This window comes from Callorhinus ursinus, unplaced genomic scaffold, assembly GCF_003265705.2.
Source record: "Callorhinus ursinus isolate GAN/ISIS: 27379988/994484 unplaced genomic scaffold, GSC_fseal_2.0 scaffold15, whole genome shotgun sequence".
Lineage (NCBI taxonomy): Eukaryota > Metazoa > Chordata > Mammalia > Carnivora > Otariidae > Callorhinus > Callorhinus ursinus.
Genome location: NW_027397077.1, coordinates 4,490,756 through 4,509,231, shown reverse-complemented (window position 1 = coordinate 4,509,231; position 18,476 = coordinate 4,490,756). Strand labels below are relative to the sequence as shown.

Sequence of the window (18,476 nt, the reverse complement as noted above, 5' to 3'; positions counted from 1 at the left end):
ACCCTCAGGCTTCCCGGAGGCCCCTCGCCCTCCCGAGTGGCCTCCTCACCTGCGCTTGATGCAGTCTGGCGGGCGCACAAGTGTGGCTGAGGCCCCCAACTGGGTGAGCACCGAGAAGACCTGGCCGCGCTCCCGCCAGGCGGCTTCATCGCTGCCTTCCACGCCACGCCATGTCACCGAGAACAGCACGTTGGTGAGCAGGTTGCACAGTTCCTCCTCAGAGGTTTGCTGTGGGCACAGGTGGGGGTGGGGGCGGGGGAGGGAGGGAGGGAATTGCAGACTCTCCTGCTATCCCCACTGAGCACCCCTTGCCGACCACTACTGGGTGTCCCTAACCAGGAGGGACAGCATTCAGCCAACAGACAGCCTGGGGCCTGGAAGAATGGTGTAGGGGCCTTAGCCACCACCTGAATTCCAGGGAGGATCCTGAGGTTTCAGTGACTCCTCAGGGGTTCACAAAATTACCCCACAGTTCTCACAGGCCCCAAGAACTGTCCTGGAATTCTCTGGAAGAATGCCACAGTATAAGCAGAAACCCATCCCCAAACCCGGAAACACAAGGCAGATCCCTTGGAGCGACGCTGCCCGTGGGCCCTGTAAAGTCTCTGCCCCACAGGATCTCTTGAGGACTCCCCAAAGCCTGGCTGGCGCCCCCACTCTGGCTTGGCATCGTTTGTCCTATTCCGGGCCCCCACCGGGAACACAACTGCAGATGAGCGCTCCAAGGGGGCAGCACCGGGGCCGACCGGTGGCTACAGCCCTGACGTCAGGGAGGACCCCACCTTTGGAAAGCTTATACCGCCTGCCCGGTGTCCCAGAGCGGGCCCGCCTCACCTGAGGGTTGCTGGTATTTGAGGTATCATCCCCACTGACGGCGGGCTCCGGGAGGCTGCCGTCCTCCAGCACGTTGGAGAGACTGGAGCTGTGGCGGCCGTGGGCCACAGGGAAGGGCCGGGGCCCATCCAGCGGGGAAGGGGTGCCGGGCTGGCTGGCCGGAGTAAGAGTCCCACTGCCGCTGCCACCGCCGGCCGTGTTACACGAACCCACGCTGGCCCGTTCCAGGCCCAGGTCAAAGGGTGTACAAAATGGGGAGAGAGCATGGTAAAAGGCATCAGGGTCGGGGCTGGGAGTCTCCGAGGGCAGGAAGACGTCCGAAGTCTCAGGCGACTCGGTGGGCGGCTGGCCTAAGGCTGGCTCTGGGGAGGTGGGTGGCTCTGGGGAGAAGGGCAGGGGACTGCCGGCTGGGGCCGCCTCCAGGACGTACAGCCGGGTCAGCACGTCCTGCCAGCCAGCCTGTCGGGCCAGTAGCCGCACTATGTCTGGCTGTCCATAGATGAGGTGAAAGAGCTGCCGGGCCAGGGCACAGCAGGTGAGGGACGCGTCCGGCGGTCTGCCCCCGGACTCCCACCCTAGGGCCTCTGCAGGGGAGGCCTCCTCACGGGCAGGTAGAGCGAAGCCCCCAGGGTAGAAGCCCCCACCTCCACAAGCTGTCACCCTGCCCCCCATACTCACCTGGCGACAAATGTCCAGGCGGATGCTGAGGTCAGCCTGGAGGGACAGCTGCACCACGGCCAACAGATCTGAGAGATTCAGGCAATCTGGGAGGATAGCCAGAGAGGCCCTGAGGGACTGACCGCAGGAGGGGGACCTCGCTTCCCCGCTGGCCCAGCTGGGCCCCTGTGCCAACGCCCTCCCCCTATCCACCTGCCCCGTTTCCTGGCCCCATCTCACCCAGGTGGAAGGGTGGTACCTGCCCCCAGGAATAGCTTGTAGAGGCCCTGGCAGAGCTGGGGGGAAGCAGCGCCCTCCGGCAGGCAGGCAACGAGCCCCTGGAGACTATACTCTCGCAGCCGGAGGTGCTGACGGCTCCGCTCAGGTAAGCGCTCGTTCTGCTGCAGTTTGCGCAGGATCTGGAGGGTCGGGGGCGGGGAGGTCATAGAGGGTTTGTCATCATGGGGAAGGAGTGACTGGAGGGGGGAAGGCACCATGCAGGACTGTAGCTCCAAGAGGGGCCCGCTCCACCTCCCTGGCCCTTAGACAGGGGCCACGGCAAATGGGATGCCAGGGGCAGGCTGGGTGTACCTTGCAGACTCGGTCGGGCACCTGGGGCAGTGCCCTGGGCCGCACCAGCAGAGCCAGCAGCACCTCAAGGTTCCCCTGCTCCACCAGGAAGATGGCCAGAGACTCCTGTGCTGGTGAACCCTGCAGCAGTGCCAGCAGCAGGTCCAGCACACCTGCCACCTGGGGGGATCCAAAGTCTCCTCTGGGTCGGCTGCTCCCCTCGACATGGTCCACACCCCACCCCTCACGCAGGCCCCACCCTCACCAGCCTCCAGCCTACCTGGCCATCATCAGCTGCCGCCGCCAGAAAGCTAAGCACCACCTGCATGTCCTCGGTGGCCGAGTTCCGAGCCAGGAACTCCCGCACCAGGCCGAGCAGTGAAGTCTGCACTGTGCGCACGTCGTCGGCCGCTAGGGGGTGCTCCCGCGGAGGGCTGGGCCGGTCCCCATAGGCGCAGCGGCCCGGGGCCCGGAGGACACAGGGGAACGGAGGGGAGACAGCAGGGAGAGCGGGCAGGTGAGCTGGGGGACCGAACCCCATCCCCAAGGCCCGAGGCAGCTGTGTCAGCCCCATGGCCCATCTGCCCCCACCGGCCTCACCTGTAATGGGTGCGCAGCGCATCCAGGATGAACTGAACCCCGTACTTCTTCCGCAGCTTCTGTCTGTGCTCCCGGACTATGCTAGACATGTACTGGATGTGGCCTGAATGGGCATCATCAGAGGACTCAGGGCCAGGTCCCTGCCAGATCCCCCCAGGGCAGATATGGCCCCTCAGATCGCCCAGAGCGGGGTTCTAACTTCTCAGAACCTCTACCCCCACCCCGCCTGGTGGCGTCCCCCCACCCAAGTCCCCACACCTACCAAGGCGCACAGCAAAGTCACTGGGGCTCCAGAGGTGGAAGCTGAAGAGCACATGCTGGTAGAGCAGGTACAGGAGGGGCCCGCTGCCCTCGGCTGCTACCTGCTCCATCAGCAGCTGGGCAGACATGAGCACGTTCATGTCCATGGCCCAGCTGGGGACCTGGAGTAGAAGGAGCCAGGGTGAGGGGCCAGGCCCTGGCTGGGTGCCTCCGAGCCTCCCAGTACCTACGCTGCCCTGCACAGGCGGACGGACACGAGCATCCTGCCGGCTCAAAGCCCTTTTGTGGCCCCCCACTGCCTCCGAGGTGCAAGCTCCCAGCCTGCTGGGCGGGTCCCCTGCCCCAGTGGGGGCTGGGACTTCAGCCAAACCCTGCCAAGCGTGGCAAGGCCCCGCTCAGATGCCATCCCCTCTTCCGGGAGGCTCTCCCCGACAACGTCAGGTTCTCCTCCTTAGCTCCCGGACAACATCAGGTTCCCCTCCTTAGCCCCCTGATGCAGTCCCCTCAGCCAGACAGGGCAAGGTCCCTGCCACCTGCCCCACCTTGCGCAGGAGGGCTCCGATGATGGCCGGCCCCTGGCACTGCACCAGGCTCTCCTGGTTCCCCGCATGGCCCTCCAGGAAGTTCCGCAGCATCAGCAGGAAGGCAGCCACGGCGTTCCTCTCCATGCGCACCTCTACCGGCCGCCACGAAGGGGACAGATGTGCGTCAAGGGCCTGCCAGTGGCACAGGCCCCAGGCCCTCCAGCCTCCTTATCATGCCACGATTCCCTCGCCGCCCTAAGCCAGGCACCGGGGCCACTTTACCTGAGGACTTGCCCAGTGGGAGAAGCAGGCCCTGGGTATTGTGGCCAGAGGTCAGCTCGGGCCCCACGAGGTCATGTGTCTCAGCTGGACCTGCCTCGGCCTCTTGGGGCTGTGAGGCCACTCGCTCCAGCAGGGGCAGCAGGGCAGCCATGCCTCCCACACAAGTCACCACATCCTAGGGGAAGGGCTGGCTGTGGGAGGGCAGCTCCCGGCCATTTCCTGCCCCACTCCGCCCCGGCCGACCTTCCAGTCTGGGAAGCTGGGTCCAGGGGAGTCTGGATCTCTTGAGCGGGCCTCCCCAATGACCTCGCAGGGCCCGGGGGGGGGTGCGGCTCGCCAGCCCGCCCCGCACATGCACGTGCCCGCGCTCCCGATCGCACATGCACCTTCACATCCCAGGTCTCCACCCTGTGGCCCGTCAGGCGGCCATCCAGCCCGTGGCCGGGGGACAGGTCCAGGCAGATGTTGTTCCTGCAGGCCTGGGGGCAGGGGGTGAGCAGGCAGCCAGGGTCAGTTAGAAGAGGAGGTGGCACACGGAGTGTGGGGGGCAGGGGGAGGTAGCAGCGCCGAGCCCACTGCCCCACACCCAATACCTGAGGTGAGTAATGGAGGAGCAGCTTGGTGCTAAGCTCGTGCAGCTCACCCTCGGGCTTGAAGGGTGCCATCTCCTTGGGCCCTGTGGGGTGGGCAGGGGGCTTCAGACCTGGCTGGGCCTCTGGCCAAACCCCATCCAGAGCCTGCTCTTCTCTGCCTGATCAGAGGACGTACACCCCCAGGGACGCCTTCTCCCTCTTGGAGCCCTAGTTTCTAGGCCCTTTAGGAGCCCCCACCCCCCAGGTCTGGGCTGGGGCTGGGGCAGGGCCCAGTGGGTGGTGCTGCATACCCAAGGTGAACAGGGTTCGCAGGGCCGCCACAGGCAGTGCTTCGTGGAAGATGGCCACGGCCCCCAGCTCACCCTCCAGGGACGTGGGGCTGCCCCACCGCGTGTCCTGTGTGCCTGCAAGGGTGGAGCTGATGCTGCCCTCCTGCAGGGGGGCCACCAGCCCGGACCCCCAGCCAAGCCCTGCGGTGGCCGGGACCGACTGCGAGCGGGAAAGGGAGGGGTGAGTGGGAGCCAGGGCAGCAGGGACTGGTGGCGTAGGCAGCCCCGTGGTGGTGGTCGTTGTGCGGTGCCCAGCAGAGCCGATGCAGCAGGAGGAGAAAGGCTGCGGGGCCAGGGTTGGGGAAGTGGTCAGATCACAGCAAAGTCCGGGGCTCCACCTGCAGCTAGTTCCTCACAGGGACCCCCACGGCCACACAGACCCCAGAGGCTAAAGTCTGAGGCCTACATTGGCGGCGGGGAGGACACTCCAGGCTTCACCCTGTCCAAGATGCCCCCAGCTCCCCCAGGCCTCCCCAAACCCTGCCTGGCACACCTCACTGAGGGAGGGGCAGCGAAGGGGTGCCGTCTTGACCAGCTGGCCGTCTTTGTAGACATGGACCAGGTTTTGGCTGAAGGGCCGGCGCCCAGGCACATGGACAATGGCCACGCAGTGCTAGAATAGAAGCTACGACATCAGACTGGGGGCTGGCACTTGGTGCCTCCTCCAGCCCCCTGGGCCACACGAGGAGAGAGGCTCACCCAGGCGGAGTCGGCAAAGGACACTTCCGGCAAGCTCATGGTCAAGTACTCCTTCCGGGTGCACACGGCCACCACCAGCGTCCCAGCTGCCGTGAAGAAGGCCTCGAACCCTGAGCCGCTGCTGGCGAAGAAGCTGGGGGCAGGCCAAGCCAGTTACGTCGGCTGCTTCCCCGCTCAGCCCTAGCACTGGGCCCTGCTCCCTGGCAGTCACCCACCTGTACAGCTGCTTCCGCTGGAGGGGCCGGGAGGGGGCCGGGCTGGGGGCCGCAGCCGTGGGGTGCAGACAGAGCCAGGCGTGGAAGGTGAAGCCGGGTCCCGGCCAGCGCTGCACGGGGGGTACCATGATCCCCGCCATGCTGGGCGTGAGGTCAAAGTAGTGTAGGGCTCGCGCGGGGCCCTGGCACCGGGCCATGCCCGACAACGCACGGAGGACGGCCCCAGCGTGTCTGGCCTTCCGGGCCTCAGTCCCGGCGTGCCCCGAGTCCAGCGCCGGTGGGGGGCGCAGCAGGCAACGCAGCTCCGAGGGCCTTAGGGACACTCGACCCAAGGCTTGCAGCAGCGCCAACAGCTGCTCCTGGCAGTGGGTCCCCAAGGCGCTCCCCGTGCTGAGCGTGTGCAGCAGGTGGCCCACCAGCCCCGCCTGCACACACGTGCGCCGGCTGGCCGGGCAGCTGTCGCAGAGCCGCCGGAGGCGCTGGGCGAGGAAGAGGCGCAGCTCCGCCGTGGGCAGGGCCGGGAGCCACTGCACCAGCAGCAGCACGGGCTGCTCGTTGACGACCGGTGGCGGTGGACATCTGCCGTGGTCGCCCTCCACAGCCTGTGGGTGGAGAGAACGTGACGGGTCCCGGGCAGCTAGCAGGGGATGGGCCACGCCGCCGACCGCGGGACCGCCGCGTCTGAGCGGGACAGCAACGCGAGCTACCCTATCCCGTTCGCGCAGGTCGCGGTTCGGGCGCAGGAAAGTCGCAGGCGCGAGCACACGCACTACCATTTACGACAGGCCTCCGGCGCCGTTAACACCCTGGGCCTTGGCTTTGGGTCCGGGTTGGCCTCAACCCCGACTGCAATGTTCCCAGGATGATCTGGGGGTCTGGCTCCCATGCCCCGGATCTTCAGCCCAGGGACACCTGTGGTCGGACATCCCGGGGCCACGGGTCACACTACGTACTGCCCACAGCCAACAGAGCCCCCAAGGTGGAGAGCTCACCCTCCGTGGTAACCCTGACTCAGTCCTGACCACCCCTGGGACCCTGAGCCTATGCCCCCGGCCCTCACCATGTTGAGCAGCTCCTGCAGCAGCCGGTGGGTGGGGGGGCCGTGGCTCTGCAGAACCTCATGCAGGTGAGGGTAGCCGATGCGCTCCTTAAACACCTCCTGTGCAGGGTTGCGTGGGGAAGAAGGGAGCACATATGTGGGCCCCGGGGCAAACCCACACCCCATGGAAACTCCGGAGGAAGGAGCATCTTTCCAGGTTCCCCCACCTGGCTCTGCCGCTGGGTCGCAGTGCTAGCGAGGGCAAGGGGCCACGGATGGATGCGGGGGTAAGGGTCCCCCTCGGAAGGCTATAGATGATCCAGCTGCCAGCACTGAGCTGCACCCCACAGGGCAAGATCCCCGCCTCCTCAGCTCCCTCGCTCTAACAGCCACCAACCAGACCAGTTCTGGGGACATGCGGTCAGCTTAACCCCCACCCCACACCCCTACAGCAGCCAGACTGCAGCGTCCTCACCTTGGCCGAGGGGGAGCCGCTCATGATGCAGGTCAGCACTCGGACCACGTGCACTGCGATGGCATCTGTGTCCTGGTCCAGGACCTTGGGGTGGGGAGGGGCCGTCAGAAGCAGCAGGTTGCTAGCATGTGACAGCCCACAGCCCCCCTGTTCCTGCTGTAGGGCCAGGAGCAGGTGCCCAAAGGCGCGTAGCTGAGCCAGCTGGAAGCCTTGGGAGTAGGGTGCCAGGCCTTCTACTCCTTGCCTGAACTACTGTGACCCTCACCCTGACCCTAGGACCCTCTCTGGGTAGCTTGGCCAGACCCACTTTGACAAAGAGGCCAGGGAAGAAACCAAGACCGGGAAGGGCCTCCCTGGGACGGATCAACAGGGGACCCTCTTGCCATACCCCCTTTGTCCCCCACTGCCTGGGAGGCCTACAGGCCTCAGTCCCCACCCATCCCCACCCAAGCTAGACACACATGTGCAAGGCAAGTGCTCCATCACCCATGATGATTGACAAGGGGTTGGGAAATTTAGGGACAATCAATCACAGGAGGTTAGAACCGGAAGAACCTCCGAGACCTTTGAGTCCTACCTTCCCCCTTGCCCCTAGATCCAGGCGGAGACACTGAGGTTCACCCTGGCTGAACCCGGCAGCTGGAAACACGCTGCTCATTTGTAGGCTGCTCACTTGGCTTTGGGTCTGGGTTGGCCTCAACCCCAGAGGGTTGAAGAAGGGTCAGGAGGGCTTAGAGAATTCGTCCACAGCCGCCAGATTGCTAGACTGTATTTTGGCTCCATGGGGCCTGACTCCCCGAGTGACCTCGCACAACCTTCTTCCCCCTCCCCAGGCCTCGGTTTCCTATTTATAAAAACCAGGGGTCTCAGCTGCCTTGTCTGCTTTGTAGAATAATAGATATGCAGGCTCCCAGAAAACAGGTAAGAGTAATAGCCACAGGGGGCTGCCTCATGAAGACAAAGCCGGGGGCCTCTAGCGGTTGGGGCCCAGGTTTTAAGCTCCCAGAGAGAGGGTTCTCCACGCAGAGCCCCTAGCTGACAGCGTACTGCCTCTTCCAGCTCCCATGCAGGGTGAGGCAGGGAGCCCATCATAAGGGGATGAGGGATTCCCAGTGACCTGCTTAAGGTCGCGACGAGGATCCATGGGAAGAAGTGGGCCCATGTCGGGGAACCTCCTTTTCTGTGAGTGACGACAGCCATGTCCCTTAGTATCTGGGCTTCAGTTTCCCCTCTGGGCGTAGGTGGTTGAGTTTCGAAGGTTCCTTCCAGGTTGGCAAAGCCAAACCCTAGCTCCCAATACTAATACTAGGTAGGGTACGGATCACTCCTGCCCATTCCCTAGGATAAGCGTCCGGAAGGTGGGTGAAACAGCATGGGGGGCCCAGCCCCATCACTAGGCCGCAGCAGGCCTTACACATATCTGCTCGTCCCCCTGCACAGGCAGGAAGGGCTCAACGGCGGAGCCGCAGGGGGTGGGTGCCCAAGGAGGTGAGTGCCTGAGCAGGTCAGCCCCAAGGTGGTACCTTCTGGACATCGGGCTCGGTCAGTAACCGGGTAGCCAGGTCACTGTCCCCCTCAGGGGGCGCCCGGGCCTGCAGGTACAGCTGTGGGGAAGGGGGAGGGCACAAGGTGGGGGAGGCAGAAGAGAAAGAGGAGGAAGATGGGGGGGGGCGGTTAGAGCAGGGCCAGGGCAGCTTCCAGGACTCTGCCCCCAAGGGAAGGCTCTGTGTGCCCTGAGACCCAGGCAGAGAGCCCCACTAGGCACTAAGGAAGGCAGGGATCCGAGAGCCGCCCATGCCCTGCTCAGAACAGAGCCGGGGGCGGGGGGCAGGTAAGTGGGCAGGAGTGGGTACTGTATCTAAAACAGCAGGGCCCTCCTCCTGCCCCTGGACTTGGGGCTGGGGAAAGAGGGACAAGGGGCCGGGGCAGCTCCTGTCCTTCTGCAACATCCGCCTCCTATGGGGTGCGGAGCCATCCCGAGCCTTAGGCCGCCCCGCTCGCCACAAACACCCAGCCCGGTCCAGCCCAGGCTTGCTCAGCAGCAGTGCAGTCCCCACAAGTGGTTCCCCAGCCTCGGGGTCCAAGGCCGCCCACCCGCAGCTGGGCCCTGCCCACCTTGCTGTTCTGGATGAGGCGAATAAGGTGTTCAAAGCAATTGTTGCTGAGGAAGGTGGCCTGCAGCACCGGCCGGTCCTCACACGCCAGCATCCTGGGGATGGCGTCTGTGGAGGGGTCTCGGGTCAGCCCTGCTCCACCCCGTCGGCGACTTCTGCGCTCAGCCTCACACCTTCTTCCTACGCTGCCCAGTCCTGCCTTCCATCATCGCTCAGACCTTCCCCTGCTGGAGCCACCTCCCCAAGAGCCTGGGAGCCCATACCCACCGAGCATGCTGACCCGTAGGGTGACAAGGGCCTCTTCAGGGCCTGGGCTTGGGCCCGCCGGCCAGTCGGCATTAAGGATGTGGAAGTAGCCCTCAAGCAGGGTGCGGAGCTCTGGCCCACGAGGGGGCGTGCGGCTGGCATGCAGGACATGTACGGCCCCCACGAGCGCCTCCAGCGTCAGCGGCACTAGGCGGGGGTCCTGGGCCGGCCCATGGTCCCAGCCCCGTACCACACCCAACAGGCCCTGCACGGAGCCAGCGCTCACGGCCATCTGCCCGTTCTCCTGCAGGTGTGGGCAGAGATGGCAGTGGTCAAGGGGCTCGACCAGCAGAGACCCTGAGGTGGCCGCCCTCTGGTCCACAGGCTCCTCCTGGCTTACCTTCCCTCCTGCAAGGACGGCACCAAAGAGGTGGACGAGACACAGCAGCAGCATGGGAGGGAGGCCATCAGCATCCCGCAGGCTCTCTGGGTGGGGTAGGCGGGCAGGACAGGAGGACGTCACCAAGCTTGCAGGGGACGACCCAAGAGGGAGGAGCCCTGGGGTGGGCGGGAGAGGGCTGGGACATCCCACGTGAGGGAAAAGACCCAGTTCTGTCCTTGGGGTTCTGAAATGTCACGGCTCCCTGCCAGGGGGGTCTAGGGAAAACATGGCCCTTCTCTGGGGAGCTTGGAGGGGATGTGGTCCTGCCCTGAGAGCCTAGCCAGTCCCCCAGATCCTTAATCCCCAAAGTGGGGACCCCAGGGTAAGCACACACACACACACCCCACCCCACTTCCCCATGGCAACCCAGGGTTTAGCTTCTCAGATACAAATCTGGTCCCGCTACCCTGTGACGGTTGGAGCTTCCTGTGACCTGCTCTGGGGACCTCGCTGTATCTTCCATACAGATGGCCCTCACCCCCACCCATGCCCCCGCTGGGGACTTCCAGGGGCTTTCACGGTCTCCTATGTGGGAGGCCCACCTGGCCCCGCTCCAGCAAAGCTGGACAGGATGCCAGGCCACAGAGTGAAACTCAGAGGGCAGAGGGACCAGCCCTGGGTCACAGGAGTGGTGTGTATGGCGGGGGGTGGGGAGGGGCAGGGGGTGTCTCCCCTCTTGGAGCTGTTGCCTCTGCTCCACACCCCAGGCCTGCAGCAACATAGGGCACCCCAGAGACACTCGGACACCTTTTGAGCTAACAGGCCCACCACCTCACCAAGCCTGGCCTGCCCCCCATTCCAGGGCCATCTTGCCCCGTCCCATCTAATGTCCTGGACAGCTTCCCTCTGATGAGAGGAAAACAGGGGACCCGAGAGAAGAGGGTCCCCAGGGGCCAGAGATGTCCTGGGGCTCAGCTCCCCCAGGACCGTGGGAGCAAGAAGCGGAGATGGTGCAGACATTGTCTAAAGGAAGGGTGGCGCCTACAGGCGTCGCCTACAGGCGTCACCTACAGGCGTAAAGGGACTGGACCAGGGAGTTTGAAGATGGTCCAGATCAGAGTGAGATCCAAGTGGCTTTTTGGACCAAGGAGGTGGGAGGGAAGAGGGAAAGAAATTGCTCTCCCCCACCTTACGGGAGGCCTTCACTCCAGCCCCGAAAAGAAATTACTCATTTTGCCCAGACCTGCCCTTTCTCTCCTCTCTGCCCCTAAACTCCCTCGCCTCTGGAAGGCCCCTTGGTTTCCCATGGTGCTCCCAGCCCTGCTGGCAGACACCACAAAGGGTGCCCCATCCCTCAGGCCTCCAGGATGGGGAACTGCAGGAAGGGGCTCAGGTTTGGGGGTGGGGCCCGGTGGGGCCTAAGGGGCAGGGGCGGGGCCTGACCTCGGAAGAAGGCGCTGAATTCACAGGGCAAAGCAGCTGGTGGGAACTTGTATTTGCTCTTCTCCTTGGAACTGATGACTTCCCTAGGGGTGGGGGTAGGGAATGGGTAGGGAATAGGCAGGGGCCCCGGGTGAGGCCAGGTGCTCCACCCCTCCCACCTACACCTGGGCCCCCTCCCACGTCCACCCCCCTCCCATCCTCTCCCCAGCCTCCTCCAGGTCCTCCATGGTGGGCCGGCTCTCACCCACTGTGCTGGCGCCTCCAGGTCTGGTAGGGGTCAAAGAGGCCCTCACAGAGGAGCAGGGCGTGCAGGGCCACGTTTTCCAGCAGCAGCCCACGGCCCTCCTGCGATGCTGGGGCTCCTTTCAGCTGCAGGCATGGGGAGAGGGCGGAGGGTTAGCTGAGCCCCGGCTACCGCCTACCACTGCCCCTCCCCCCCGCCAGGCTAGAGCCCACCTCACCTCTGCCGTCAACCGGGTCAGCAAGGCCAGCACCCGGGGCGCCAGCACCTGGCCCCAGCCCGCCTCTATGTTCTCCAGGTTCCTGGGAGGGGATGGGGAGAGAGGTCCCAGGAATACACCTGCCCCGCCTCCAGCCCGCAGTCCTGAGCTGCCCACCCGCCTTCAGAGGGTGACGGGGACCCACCTGCAGAGAATGATGAAGAGCTTGAGCAGCAGCAAGGCTTGCTCCAGGTCCCCCTCGTCCAGCTGCTCGGCCAGGACATGCAGTGCGTCCAGCGGCAGCAGCGGTACCTCCGCGCCTGCCTCCTCCGGCCTGCAGGGAGGGGGGTTGCTAGGGCACTGAGGACCCTTGGTCTCCCTGCCCCGTCCCCGCCCTCCCGATAGATCCAGCCTCACCTGCGTGGCTCCAGAAATGACAGTGAGATGCTTTTCTCGAAGGCACCCACGAAGGCCTTCAGCCACTGCTGCAGGTAGCCCAGGTCCTTCTGCAGGGGGAGGAAGTGGGGGGGGCAGACCGGGTGCCATGGACAGGGATCGGAGGCAGGGCAGTGCGGGTGGACAGAGTGAGGGATGGGTAGGGCAGGAGGGAGGACAGGAAGTTTGAAGGTCAGCGTCAGAGGGCTGCCCTGCATATTGACCACTCTCCCAGGGCCCCCTGTCTGCTTTTCCCAGTCTCCCAGTCTCTGCTCCCACCTCCCTAACCCTTGGGGACTCGGGCAAGCCTGACACGGCCAGGGGAGGGGATTAAGTGTGCACACTCCGGGATGTGACTATGGGCCACACTGGTGCTGGGGCTGAAGGTCTTCCACCCACCAGCCACCCCTGATCCAAAGCCTTGGGCTGGCCTCAGCCTTGCACCTTCACCCAGCTTAGCAGCCACCACCTCCAGAAAACCTTCCCTGACTGTGGATCCCATGCCGCATGAGCACCATGGACCAGGCGGACCCATGCACACACACAGGCAGAATGCCCTACCTCACCCTGGGACCTAATGCCCACCCTGGCTGGTTACCTGGACCCCAGGCCCCAAAGCTGGTTCCATGGGCAAGAGGGGCAGAGGCTGAGCCCGAGTCTGGGCGCCCGCCGCCAGGGAAACTTTGGTGTGAACGGGAAACGTCCCCTCCCGCCCCACCAGGGGCAGGAAGCGCAGAGTCACGGTGGGGGAGGGGGGCCGCTTCCTCCCGGCAGACCGCAGGGATGTGGGCCCCCCCCCCCGCGCCCGGGGCACCCAGGGCCCTGCAAGAGAAGCTGTGAGGGACCTGGCCCAGCACCGGGGGAGGGGCCTGGAGTGCAGAGGGGTGGGGTCACACGGCCCTGGGTGTGGCCTGCCCTTTTTCTGGCATGAGGTCAGGACTTGGAGTCTAGAGACAGGTTCTGATCCCTGCTGCTATAGGGCCCTTCCTTCAAGGCACCCACAGCTACCTGACCTGGGTCCAACACCTCAGGCCTAGGGAATGAAGTGGATATGGAGGACTCAGTCATACCTTTGCCCTGCCCCCCTCCCCTGTGTCCTGGCCTCCCTGCTGCACCCTACTGGTCTCTACTCCAGGGACACAGCTGAGTAGGTCCTAGCCTAGCCCCAGTCTCCTCTCGCCTCTAAGCCCCTCCCAGACACAGAGTGGGTGGTGGCCTGGAGCTCCTCCTCCCACCCTGCCCTCCTTTCCTAGGTGCTGGCCTCATCCGCTGCTCCTCAGGAACCAGTTGAGGCCAGAAGGCACATTTCTTTCCCAGGGGCAGGGGGTAGGGCAGGGACCAGACTGGAGAAGGCTGAAGGGGCAAGGGACACATCATAGGTGCTGCGTCCCTGCGGCCACGGACCTCAACTCAACGACTTCCAGAACTACCTTGAGTGGATGGCTCATTTCTGCTGCCTGTAGGCTCCTGACCACAGGGTAGGGACTGAATGGGCCCCAGGGAAGGAAGGGGTCAGACCCCAGCAGACCGGGCCAGGTCCACCAGAAACCGAGGCAGAGCAGCCCTCACCCTGTGGTTGGGCACCTTCCTTGTGCATTTGTCACAGATCTGAGGCCTAGGCAATGGAGGGAGGGGCTGGGGCCACCGAGGTGCGGGCCCACGCTGCCGCTGGGACTTTCTGTCCTCAGTTAGTTACCTCTGGTGCTCTCTCCACCCTCTGGCCCTGGCCGCCTCCCTGCTCACCTACCTCTGTCCACGGCCCTCCTCAAGGACCCCATAGTGCCCAACCCTGAAACACCAGAGCAGGCCAGGGCTCCTAGACCATTTCTTGGGAACATTTCCCATTGCATATGGGGAAAAGGGGGGCTCCAGAGAGGATGCCTCATCCACTACAACCCCTTCAGCTACTCCTCTGAGGATGCTGAAGGCCAGATCTTTGTTTTAGGCCTGGGCCACTCGTGGTTGCTGGCCAGCCTGTCCGAGCTGACCATGTAGCCCCTGCCTCAGTGACCCCACAGCTCCTGGTCTACCTTCAAAACTGGCCCACACCATCCCCCCACTCCTCTACCCCCAAACCACCCCCAGTCAAGCCACAGACATCTCTCACCTAAAATGTGGGTCCCTTTTGCCCACTGCCGTTCTGCTGAGCACCTGAAAGCCCAAATTTGACCATGTCCCCCCCACCCTGGCCTGAGGATGAGGGCTCAACTGAGCCTGGCATTCCAGGTCCCCAGTCCAATCACAGCTGCTTCTCCAGCGTCTCCGCCCCTCTCCATCTGAGTCACATCCTCTGGTCCCGGCCTCTGTCCACCCTATGCCCCACTGCCGTCTGTGTCTTGGGCTTCTGGTACTTAAGCAGGAGCCTGCCAGGCTGGGCTGGGTTCAGGGCTGTGGCAGTCAAGGTAGACTTCCCGGCTCTGGGAGAGCATGAGGGGTCTCTAAACCATAGTACTAGGGGGCGCCTGGGTGGCTCAGTTGGGTTAAGCGACTGCCTTCGGCTCGGGTCATGATCCTGGAGTCCTGGGATCGAGTCCTGCATCGGGCTCCCTGCTCGGCGGGGAGTCTGCTTCTCCCTCTGACCCTCCCCCCTCTCATGTGCTCTCTCTTTCATTCTCTCTCTCTCAAATAAATAAAATCTTTAAAAATAAGTAAATAAAATAAATAAAGCACAGTACTAGGGAGGGATAGGGGTATCTGCCTGTCCCGCCTCTGACCTGGGCCCCACGGCTTCCGGCTGCAGTGCTGGGGGGTATGGGAGTCCCTGCAGGGGTCGAGACAGTGGTGGCAATGCTGAATGCCAAGGGGTCTAGAGCTGGGAGAGGCGGCTGTGGTGCCTGGGCTTCCCACACTCCTCGACCAGCTCCTCCCTCCCTTCCCAGCTCCAAGCAGGAATGTTGGGCAGGGCCAGCCCAGTCCCTAACTTGAAGGGGCCAGGGCCCCATGACGGCAGGTCAGGAGCAGCCATGCTCCTCCTCAGGCCCTGGGGCTCAGTTGTAAGTGGTGCCAAGGCCCTGTGGGCCAGGGAGCAAGCTGTGGGGAGGGGGAGGTCAGCGACCCTGGGAGGAGGGGCCCCCAGTTTATGCCCGACCAGCCCTGAGGGCACTCAGTACTGGGGGTGGGGGGCTCCCAAGGGCTAGTTAGGCCCAAATAGTCCCCGGGTGGGCACGGAACTGCCACTTCGGCAGGAGGTACCCCAGGGGGGCTGAGGGCAGGCAGCTGTGGCATGGATGGGTGGGTGGGGGTGCTGTCTGCTGGGGGACAGGGACGACTGAGCTGCTGGACATCGTGCTGCCCCTCTACCTGCTTGCCCTGCCCCAGGCCTGAGACCAGCCCTGGCTTGCCCCGAGGGGACACCCAGACTTTGCCTCAAACCCCGACCCCACCCCATCACCTCCTCTCGGCAGTTCATAATGGTGCAATACACAGAAATTCCTCAACTACCACCTGGCATCCCATGTGCCTCCAGTCACCCACCCCAGCACAAGCTCTAGGTCAGGTCTCCAGCCTCCCCGCATGTCTCAGCCCTCCTTCCACTCCGGATGGCCCAGCCGAAGGGCACTCCCCGCTGTCCCCACACCCACAGGTCTGCAAACGCTTTGCCCTCCGTGCCTCCTCTGCCTGAATGCTCCCCAGAGCCGGCACGTTTTGGAGACCCAGCCCTGTCTGGTACTTCAGAGGAAAGGGCTGCCAAGTCCAATCGGTGGTTGAGGGCACGGGTTCCGGAGTCCAGCCCTGGTTCTCGGACTCAGTAGCTTGTTACTTACCGTTAATCTCTTTGCGCTTCAGCTGCCCCTTGAAATCCATCCCTCCACACCTGCTTCACAGGTAAAGCTTCTCCAAACCACACCCCGCCCCCCAGCATGAGAGAAGGTGAGTGGGAGCTCCCTCCCCAAATCCAAGGGTTCTGCTTTCCCAAGCCCCTGGCATCCTAGGGCGACACTAATGTTCTCCCCACCCACTCCCATGAGTGACCAATGAGTCGCAGACCTTGGTTCACTGGCAGAACTAAGGTCTCAGGGGGTGGCTGTTCCAGGCAGGTGGAAAGGTGTGGGTGGTCCCCAGGTTAGAGCTAGGAGCAGGGTAAGGGGAGAAGAGGGTAGCTCCAAGGTGGGTGACCCCACCTAGTCAGAATTGTCTGGGTCGTAGTGAGCACCCCATTTCCAGGGACAGGCAAGCAGAAATGGGACAGGGTGGGGTGGGGTCTGAGCAGGATAACCTCTTTCAGGCCTGGGGAATCTCCCCACTCAGCATCAGGAGGGGGATGGCAATGTCAAGCCAAAGGTGGCTTCTGGCTATACCAGGGTGCCTGGTGGTCAGACTTGGGAGGACCTCAGGTCAAAGAAGGAAGCAGGAAGATGGGGACTTTGCCAGAGGCAGGGGCAACTGAGTCACAGTGGTGCAAGTGCCCAGGTGGTTGGGCCAGTGTCTCCCCCTAACCTGGGAACAGGGTCTTGCAAGGGGTAGACCTTCTGGTCTCTATAATGCCCCCCAGGGCTTAACCTTCCCCTTGTCCTGGTACTATGGAAACCAAGAATTCCTTTCCAGGGTCCCCATAGTAACCGACCCTGTTTCCATGGGGACCCCACACTTCCACATCAGCTCCCCAGTTGCCATAACAACTCCAGGGATTACCAGCCCCTCCCCCCAAGCCTGGGCTCTGTGCTAGTCTCCCCATCACCTCAGTCCTGCCCCCTTCAGTTGCCTTGGTAATAAACGCAGGGAAGAGGAAACCCTGGTTGCCCCTCTGAGGTGCAGGCACTAAAGAGGCTATTCTACCTTCCTTTTTTCCCATTTCAAGAGGGTAAACTGAGGCACAGGGAGGCATATGACCCAGCTAAGGTCCCAGAGGGAGCAGAGGGCCTGTCCAGGTTTCCACGAGGCAACAGAGCTCATCAGTCAGGGTGAGGGACCAGGGAGTGGTGGGCAGAGCAAGGTCAACTCCAGCTCTGACCTTGAACCCCCTGAGCAGGGTTCACAATGAGGGTGAACCCTAAGTCCTCGATGGCAGAACTGAAGAGTTCAGCCTGGGCTGCCCACCTGGAACCTGAATGTCTGTCCTGTCCTGACCTTTGTGGCCCTGAGTGCCCCAGGGGTCAGGCCCCCCAGCGCTCCCTTTCACTGGGGGGCTGTTGAGCAACACTTCGCTCCAGTCCAAAGAGGGGTTGCTCATTTGCATGTTATTTGCGTAACTTTTACGTGCTGCCCGTGCTGCCCAGCGGACCAGCCGGCTGGGTGCCGCTCCCAGTTCTCCTATCCTCGCCCCCCCCCCCCCCCCCGGCCCCCTCACCCCACCCCCGGCCCCTCCCCGGGGAAGCCCCGCCCATTGCCCAGGCTCCGCCCCCACCCCGACAACTGGCCTCTCCAGGAGCTTGCTCCTGGGCTTCCTAGCCCTTCTGCCCACAAGGCCCGAACTCAGGCTCCTGTGGCTCGACCGGTCACTGCTGTGGGGTCTGCGTCCTGCAGCCAGCCACTCAGCTGATGCCCAAGGGGCCTCTTGAAATGTGGCGTGTGGGGAAACTGCCAAGCGGCAAGCACAGTGAGGGTGAAAATGGGGACTGGCCTGAGCTGAGGTCCAGCTTGGTCAGGGGCACAGGAGACAACAGACTCCTCAAACGGGAGAGAGAAGGCTCCACGCTAGAGGAAACAGCTTGTGCCATCCCAGGGTGCAGACCCACCCCAGGCCTCCGGCCCACAGGACTAGACCTTTCCCGGGCAATGGAACACAGGCGGAAGACTGGGTTGGAGCTCTGATGGACTCTACCCCAAACGTGTCCCATGACCTTGGTATGACCCCACCTTGATTTCCCCACCAGGGCCCCGAGGGGCTCAGACTAAGTCATGTCCAGGGGCAGTCTGGCCCTCCTTCCTCCCTCCGAAGCCACCTGCAGCCACCTTCCCCACTTGTGGCTCCCAGCTGAGCAGGGCCCACAGAGGGAGGAGGGCAGGCGGGTCTGAACCTGGGGTCTGTGAGGAGAAAGGAAGGGCAGAAAGGGGGTGCTCCCTTGGGCGGGCCTAGACCCACAACTGGGAAAACAGGTTTGCCAGCTGATGTCAGCTCTCTCAGCTGAGGGGAGGGGCGCGGTTGTTGGGAGAACCTTCTGGCTGGGTGGCTGGCCAACTCAGGGGTCTCTTGACACCCTCTATCAGTTCAACCTCTTCCCTTATCTTCCCCCCTCCCCCAAGCACACCCACACAATAGGTCCCTAGCAGGGCTCAAAGTAGCATAGCCACCACTCCCTGGGAGCCCAGCATGGAGGGGTGGGGACCTGTTCCGGGAGCAGGAGCAGGACCAAGTGGGCAGGAAGGCAGTGCTGGGAGGTTGGCTGAAGCTTCCGGTT

At 63.7% G+C, this 18,476-nt stretch overlaps 1 protein-coding gene across 10 annotated transcripts in view; it reads right to left on the bottom strand.

Annotated features, from left to right (window-relative positions):
- NBEAL2 (neurobeachin like 2) overlaps nt 1-18,476 on the bottom strand; it is a 29,065-nt gene that overhangs the window by 8,523 nt on the left and 2,066 nt on the right. For 2 of the 10 annotated variants that reach the window (XM_073901079.1, XM_025884861.2), the window contains exons 2-28: nt 12,121-12,209; nt 11,909-12,037; nt 11,725-11,806; nt 11,508-11,632; nt 11,264-11,346; nt 9,839-9,924; nt 9,460-9,742; nt 9,194-9,300; nt 8,602-8,682; nt 7,079-7,162; nt 6,625-6,723; nt 5,565-6,166; nt 5,350-5,482; nt 5,144-5,263; nt 4,612-4,933; nt 4,322-4,404; nt 4,115-4,207; nt 3,729-3,903; nt 3,465-3,598; nt 2,924-3,083; nt 2,662-2,764; nt 2,342-2,495; nt 2,083-2,241; nt 1,751-1,910; nt 1,513-1,598; nt 835-1,347; nt 50-228 (exon numbers count right to left, since the gene is read on the bottom strand). In XM_073901079.1, the coding sequence (XP_073757180.1) occupies nt 50-228; nt 835-1,347; nt 1,513-1,598; nt 1,751-1,910; nt 2,083-2,241; nt 2,342-2,495; nt 2,662-2,764; nt 2,924-3,083; nt 3,465-3,598; nt 3,729-3,903; nt 4,115-4,207; nt 4,322-4,404; nt 4,612-4,933; nt 5,144-5,263; nt 5,350-5,482; nt 5,565-6,166; nt 6,625-6,723; nt 7,079-7,162; nt 8,602-8,682; nt 9,194-9,300; nt 9,460-9,742; nt 9,839-9,924; nt 11,264-11,346; nt 11,508-11,632; nt 11,725-11,806; nt 11,909-12,037; nt 12,121-12,209 (4,424 nt within the window). Of the gene's footprint in view, nt 1-49; nt 229-834; nt 1,348-1,512; nt 1,599-1,750; nt 1,911-2,082; nt 2,242-2,341; nt 2,496-2,661; nt 2,765-2,923; nt 3,084-3,464; nt 3,599-3,728; nt 3,904-4,114; nt 4,208-4,321; nt 4,405-4,611; nt 4,934-5,143; nt 5,264-5,349; nt 5,483-5,564; nt 6,167-6,624; nt 6,724-7,078; nt 7,163-8,195; nt 8,570-8,601; nt 8,683-9,193; nt 9,301-9,459; nt 9,743-9,838; nt 9,925-11,263; nt 11,347-11,507; nt 11,633-11,724; nt 11,807-11,908; nt 12,038-12,120; nt 12,210-12,736; nt 12,838-18,476 lie in introns of those variants that run through there. The other 8 variants (XM_073901077.1, XM_073901078.1, XM_073901082.1 and 5 more) reach the window with 6 other exon arrangements.